At 43.0% G+C, this 7314-nt stretch overlaps 1 protein-coding gene across 1 annotated transcript in view; it reads left to right on the top strand.

The window, feature by feature from the left end:
• The window catches only part of LOC104076710 (PH domain leucine-rich repeat-containing protein phosphatase 2-like), a gene marked incomplete at both ends in the record, with an annotated part of 30484 nt that extends 23534 nt beyond the window's left edge, over nucleotides 1-6950 (top strand). Inside the window, 6 exon segments of the mRNA XM_009577664.1 lie at nucleotides 420-480; nucleotides 1230-1325; nucleotides 3340-3495; nucleotides 4262-4462; nucleotides 6135-6297; nucleotides 6820-6950. Of these exon segments, the coding sequence (XP_009575959.1) occupies nucleotides 420-480; nucleotides 1230-1325; nucleotides 3340-3495; nucleotides 4262-4462; nucleotides 6135-6297; nucleotides 6820-6950 (808 nt within the window).
• Between the last annotated feature and the right edge of the window lie 364 nt (nucleotides 6951-7314).

Consider the following 7314-nt stretch of genomic DNA (forward strand, 5'->3'; position numbering starts at 1 on the left):
TCACCCACACAAAAAAAATACTTACTCTGACGTTACAGTAGTGAGACCATATGTGATGGGTCTTCTGGGGTCAGCTCCTAGGGATCACATAGGCATGTGTGTGCGCAGGCTGTGTAACAGGGGGAGGTTGTGGTGTTGAGTTACTGTCCAAGGAATTCATCTTCCAGTGAGATATGTTTGGGAGTCCACAAATAAAAGTACAGTTCTCCCTTGTTCTGGTGCCCCACATGGCAGATGGAGAACGGGATAGTGAGAAGCTGTAGTGCCATATGGCAGATGTATGAAGTGTGAACTCTGTCTTGTGAAGGATGAGTAGAGACCTTGAGTATCTGTAAGTCTCACTTGCTAGCTAGTCTGCTTCTCTGTGCTGTTTTCCTTCTGAAGTTCTGCAATCATAATTATTTGCTTTACTTCATCAGGTCTGACAGCTGTCAATATTTATCCGGTTCCTGGTCAACTGACATGTTTAGAACTCTCTCAGTAAGTGACTATACATCACAGAACATAAAGCAAGTATCTGGACACCTTTGCTGTTTTCTGCAGAATTTTTCTGGAGCTTTTAAGCTTTTGAAAGAGTTGAGAGCAGTTGAGGGAAGGCACTCCATCTTCACAATAGAACTGGAAAGCCCAGCACTGAAGAATGATGAAAGTTTCCCAGACCAGAAGCCTCCCTGAACCAGTATGACCTGTCTAGGTGACTGGCTGCCCTTCAGCTGTAGGCTGTAACCAGCAAAAAAGGCCAAACAGGCACCACTGAACTTGTGTAGTAGCTGACTGGGCTGAATGGTGGGAATCTGTGGACCAAACATTTAGAGTAGCTGCCAGTGATCTCTGCTGTTGGCTTCGTTGCCTACGTCTGCCCTTGGAGCAGCATTGTGAGACCTGTAAGATAGGATGCCCAGAGGACCTGATCACCACCTGCTTCCATTCTGGGTTGAAGCACGATAGCAGGATAGCGTTAGGGTGACCTATTCTGCTGATGTCAGTGCTGAAAACAAAAAGCCTGATCAGCAGAGCCTTACATCAGGACTTTCTACCAATCACGCACCAGCTCAGTTTGCATTACACAGCTAGCCATGAGATAAATTCCACATGACTAGCTCGGATACTGTTGTTCATTTTCTGCCTGTTGTTTTTGGTTTAGCTGTCGCTAATGTCATGCAGCATTCAAACAGGGTATGTTCCACATGGAGTGCTGGTGTCTAGCTTTTCCCCCTTGCTTTTCTCAGCAATCAACTGCAGTGTGTCCCAGACTGGGCCTCTGAAGCAAAGAAACTGGAAGTTTTGGATGTGAGCTACAACCTCCTTGTGGAGCTTCCATCGAGGTCAGCAAACCTTCTTATACAGAGCTGAGCTTTCTTCTATGGTGAGCTGACTGGGGAGAGAGAAGTAGTGCTATTCCAGTTGCTTTATTCCTTGTTGTGCAGAGGTATAATCCACTTACTTTCTCTGTGTAGTGTCGAAAAATACTCTGTATTCAAATGTTGGAAAGAACTGACTTCCAAATCAGCTTCTTGAATAACAGGGGCCAGGTAATTTCATCCTACGCTTCTGGCTTCTACCGCAGCTGTTTGCACCTGAAGTAGAACACACTGCTATGATTTATGTGTGTTACCATAGTGTCTGTGAACACAGGTCATAGGTGAGGCCCTAATATGGCTTGCATTGCCCTGCAGAGATTTCATCTGTTACCTTTCATAGGGAGATATCACAGAGATACGATATAGCTGATCTCAAAGGTAGCTTTCACAACACATTATCAGCCAACTCCTTTCTTCCTGTTTCCCTTATAGTTTCTGCAGAAATGTGGTAAAGGGGAGCCAAGAACTAGTATAATTTTACAGATATTTATGACTTCTCCAAGGTACCAGGGATATCATGGCAAGAAGCAAAGCACAAGTGTTCTTAGCCTAACAAGTGTGTTTGGTGCGGGCATGATTGTAATGAATGAGACATAGTGTCTAGGGTAAGCTATACTGAAGTTGAACGCAAGGGCAGATTACAGTGAAGAAATGCAGAGAGCAGGCTGAAGCGGTTAAAGCAGCAGGCATAGGAAGTGATCTTAGCCATGACATTCTAATGGTTGTCAGAGAAAAGACTATATACATCAAAAGCAAGAAAAGGATGTAACAAGGATGTGGTAATGAGAACTTAGGAAAGAATTTCAGCCATGGCAATGGATGAAAAAGACTAAGTTTTAAGTATGTTATGCAAAAAGAACCTGCAGAATTCAGACACAGAAATAGATACTCTAAAAAGAAATTTAAGCATTTTTAAAGATTACTAAGTGCTGGAATTTACTGTATCCATTGGCGATCTCTTCCAGTATGTGTTTGTCATCAATACTGTAAGTATGTCTTGTGTACAGTTAGAACTTTGCCAGCGTTGACTTTCAGCCATTGATCAGGTTAATCCAGCAGACTAAAGCTTAAAGAGCCTCGCATAAGGGGATATAGTTCACCACGGAGTTGTCTTTTACACTTAGCTATCCGAAAACAGAATTGTATCAAAATGGTGTGCAACAGTGTTGAGTGGAGATACCCAAGCCAGCTCTGGATGAGTCAGCTTGAATAAGAAAATTGGTGTATCTGCATTTGAATGGCTTTTTTTCCCCAGTATAATTACCTTTGAGAAGCCACAGCATACAGAAAGAAACTGAATTAATTGGCCCGCATGGAGCAGTGCACTAATGCAGCTTTAGCATTTCATGCTTCAAAGCTGTTCTGTACAGGGCTCTCATAATATAGTCCCAAAGTACCACCTCAACACAAATGAGCAGGGTGGTTCTAGGCTATGGCCAGTTGTGTTCAGATACCCTTTCTCAAAATTCCTGCAAGCAATTCTCTGCAGTTTGTGGGGATAGGGGCCTTTTCCTTTAATAAGCACTCAATTCTGGAGAATGTGGCAACAGCCTCAGAAGTAATACAGGAGTGCTATGCAGCCTGTTAAAGCTCTGAATTTAAGATGGCACGGGGCAAGCACTTCTTTCTGCCTACAAGAGAAAACAGGCATTTAAATGCATCCTTTGTGACTTCTCTTCTTTTGTCTGCTTGAGAAGAATGCTAGGCATATGCACACAGACAGACTCATATCACAAGTTACTGATCTGCAGTAGCATAGAGGGAAATGTAGATACACTTCCAAGCATTCAGAGTGACTGAGGCACCTTACCATGTGTGGTTTTCTGCTTTGTCACTGTTTACATTTTATGGATCAGTGTATTTTAATTTTTCTCTGCTGTACAGTCAAATTAGAACGGATTAAGTACTACCTTTTCCCACTCTGTGGATGTGAAGAGGAGTGACCCAAGCTGATATAGAAAACCCTCTGTCTTTCTAGGATCCTCAGCAGCTTGAGCCTTCGGAAGTTGATGGTGGGGCATAATCGTCTGCAGAGCCTTCCACCTCTTCTAGAACACATTCCACTGGAGGTGCTGGACTTTCAGCATAACCTGTTGACTAAACTCCCAGAGACGTTCTTTGTTAAGGCTCTGAAGTGAGTGGCGGTAGTGAGCATCTTTTGTCTGCATTAACCTTTGGAGCTGTAAAGGCTGATAGTGGCGTCTGTGTGACTGTCCTTGCAAGGTGCCATTTGCATAAGAGATAATGAGGCGTGCTCTTTACCAGGAGGTAATTCAGGTGCCGTGAGGGAAGTCATCAAGCTGATTTGAGGGAATCAGTCCATGTTACTATTTAATTACAGGAAAACAGAGGCTTGCCTAACCCAACAGCCAACTGAAGAATTAGCTTCAGTGGCAATTGTTTCTAAGATCGTGTTACTGTCTGAAGAGCTTTGTGTTTGAAAGTAGTGCCTAAATTCAGGTGCAAAGGAAAGAAGCCATACAGATTTTCAGATATTACAGCAGAAAGTACATCAGGTCATTGGAGAACAGCAAGAGAGACGCTTACAATAAATAACCCTTCATACCTGTCTATTCAGACATGAGTCAACCCTTCTTTTAAAGACCCTGAGTAAGAGTTTATGTAGTCTCCTTCCACCAGTATTACCCACCCCCTCTACAGGCTCTTCAGTACTCCCTGTTTACCGTAAAATGCCGTGTGCATCCGCAGTGCTATATAGCTAATAAGTCATTAGTAGACTCCCAAATCTTAATGTGAATAGGGATGTTACACTGTGTTGTCTGGCCTCTTGTCTAATGCTGTTGCTCTGACCACACTGGCATTTCTATAGCTCCTTTTCCTGCTGTTAATGGAGTCTTTTAGGTAATGTGAAGTCTGATTTTTGTACTTGCTATGGTTAGCCTCAGGTACCTGAATGCCTCTGCAAACAGCCTGGAGTCCTTGCCCTCTGCATGTACAGGGGAGGAGAGTCTGAGCATGCTGCAGCTGCTTTACTTGACCAATAATAACCTCACAGATCAATGCATCCCTGTCTTGGTGGGACACCCGCGCCTACGGATCCTGCATCTGGCGAACAACAACCTACAGACTTTCCCTGCAAGGTAAATAAGTAAGGCTGGTGGGCAAGATAGTGCTCACCAGCAGGATGTTGCCTGCCTTAGTGCGATTATACGTGAATCAGGGGCAACAGTTTTAAACTGGAAGAGGGTAGATTTAGATTGGACATAAGGAAGAAATGTTTTACAATGAGAGTGGTGAGACACTAGAACAGGTTGCCCAGAGAAGTTGTGGATGCCCCATCCCTGGTCGTGTTCAAGGTCAGGTTGGATGGGGCTTTGAGCAACCTGATCTAACGAAATATGGCCCTGCCCATGGCAGGGGGGTTGGACTAGATGATCTTTAAAGGTCCCTTCCAACCCAAATTATTCTATGATTCTATCATTTTCCAAGCGTAGCTTAAGAAAACTTCAGCTGTTTATGCATAATGATAAATATACTCAGCCTTTTTAGTTTCTTAGTATGTGGGAAGGGTTCCTCTGAACCTGAACCCTTTCCAAATTCTCAATGCTTTTGTGGCTATGTAGATAGCAGAACTTGGACACTGCTCTACTGAAAATCATGAGCAGATAATGTTCGTTGTGAGCATCTACTTGAGTCCCCTTCTGGTGATATCTTTATACAGTGTTCTGTTCTGAGTACCTGTGCATCTGACTCAAGCCTTTTTCAGAGCCATGTCTCTGAGGATTGTTTCCTCTCTAATTGTGACTTGTACAAGTTCCTATGTGCACAACATTACTTAGCTAATTTAAATCAAGTGCTCTTAAGTTCATGTTACCAAATAGTTCGTATTACTATATGTATCTGTTGAGATTCCACCATATTTTTTATCTGCAAATTTTACTACGTATAATTCGGTGTGTGTTTATGTTTTTCTTACTAATCACTGATCTATTGACTGTCACTGAATCAAAAGTGCCTCCCCGCAGAAACCTACTAGAAGGACTTACACTGAATTCTTAATTCATTATTACTTTTCAGTATCGTCTGCAATCCAGTTTTGGGGTATCAAATATATTTTCTTTGGAATATAGTAGAGAGCTAGTGCTAGATTGGTAGACTTCTGTGTCAGCTTAATTTGTATTCTCATAAAAACCAGCAAATTCTGTTACATTAGCACAAAAATCTAAGGGGTTTTTTGTATTAATTATGTCAGCACAATTAATTCAATATTAATTGCATCTGTGCAAGCTTTGCCATGGGTGGTGAAACAGAGAGGTAGTAGAAGCCCCATCCCTGGGAACATTCAAGGTCAGGTTAGACAGGGCTCTGAGCAACCTGATCTAGTTGAAGATGTCCCTGCCCATGGCAGGGGGGGTGGACTAGATGACCTTTAAAGGACCCTTCCAACCCAAACTATTCTATGATTCTTCCTGCTACTGGTCAGGCTAAACAACCACTTCCATGTAAATCTGTTTATTCCTACAAAGTAGACTGACACAGCTTAGCTTTTTTTGACAGTTTAAAATTAAGACACTACAATCTTCTGCTTTAGTGCTTTAGAAGTCAGGGATGAAGGGATCTGTCTGTGTATAAATCCAAGCCAAGCTTGGGGTCCCTGAGCTCTAATCGGAGCATCTCTTAGGACTCTTGGTCGCCTATCAATAAATTAGAAATGTAGCTCAAAGGACAATGTCTGTGGATACCTTATCTACAGATTCAGAAAGTGACAAGTTCTTGCCTATAAGATACAGTATTCTTTTGTTTCCCTTTCAGCAAACTCAGTAAGCTGGAGCACTTGGAAGAGCTGAATCTGAGTGGCAACAAACTGAAAACAATTCCCACAACAGTGGCAAACTGCAAGCTACTTCATACACTTGTTGCACACTCTAATGAAATCAGCATCTTTCCAGAGATCCTGCATTTGCCCCGTATTCAGGTATTCTTATGGAGAAGGTAAAGAGGTATCAGGGGAAAGTTTGGGTTGGAGGATGAAGAGTAACTGCTAGGAGAGGAACTGGAGATCCCGGCATTTTGCTTCATCAACCTGAGAAGAGAGCACACAATATGCATTCTAGATCTGTTGCCTTTCAGAGTTGATCAAAGGTGGCTCACCTCTGGTTCATCTTTACCGTCTGTCTCTGACTTGGTGTATTTCTGGTTTACCATTTGAGACAGTAGGGAGTGTTATATAGCTAGGAAGGTTTGTATATATAGGCCTTCTATTATCTTTAGTGTGACCTATTCTTTCAGTATTGGAGTCTTGGCTATTGCAGGTTATAAATATTTGCTGCTTACAAATCATTTTTCTACTGATAGGTCAGACCCGTTTTCATGACCTGTTTGTGGGATACGATCAGTAGTGGGGTCATATGATGTTTGGAAGGAGCACTGGAGGAACTGACCGCATAAGAGAACAGAGAATATTTTCTTTGTCATTGTGCTTTTTTTGATACTGCAGTTTGTGGACTTGAGCTGCAATGAGTTAACTGAAATCCTAATCCCTGAGGCAGTGCCAGGTGCCTTGCAAGAGTTGGACCTGAGCGGAAACACAAACCTGGTGCTAGAACACAAGACACTGGACATCTTCAGGTGAGCCATGGAGGTGCCAACCAAGTAGTGACCTGCACAGGGAACGGTAACCCTTCCCAGGAGAGAAATGGGATAGTAAAGTGTGTGTCACAGCACTGCATAATGTTATAATGTTCCCTGCCTGAGGCAGCTGAAGCTTTCTATCTTGTAGGAAGGGAAAAGTCTGGGTTCGAATCATCAGAGCCAACAAACAATTTCTCAGGTGGTATGAGGTTCTTCCAGCTGTCTCTGGCATGAGCAGCCAGACATCTCCAGAAGGCCAAGACCTTAAACTCCTCTCCTTGGTGCAGTTCTTTCCACAGGCTGCTGTCTAAAACTCTAGACTGGACAAGGTCAAGGAGGGTAGGAAGGCTCTGCAGAGGGA

This window comes from Fulmarus glacialis, unplaced genomic scaffold (genome assembly GCF_000690835.1).
Source record: "Fulmarus glacialis isolate BGI_N327 unplaced genomic scaffold, ASM69083v1 scaffold4480, whole genome shotgun sequence".
Lineage (NCBI taxonomy): Eukaryota > Metazoa > Chordata > Aves > Procellariiformes > Procellariidae > Fulmarus > Fulmarus glacialis.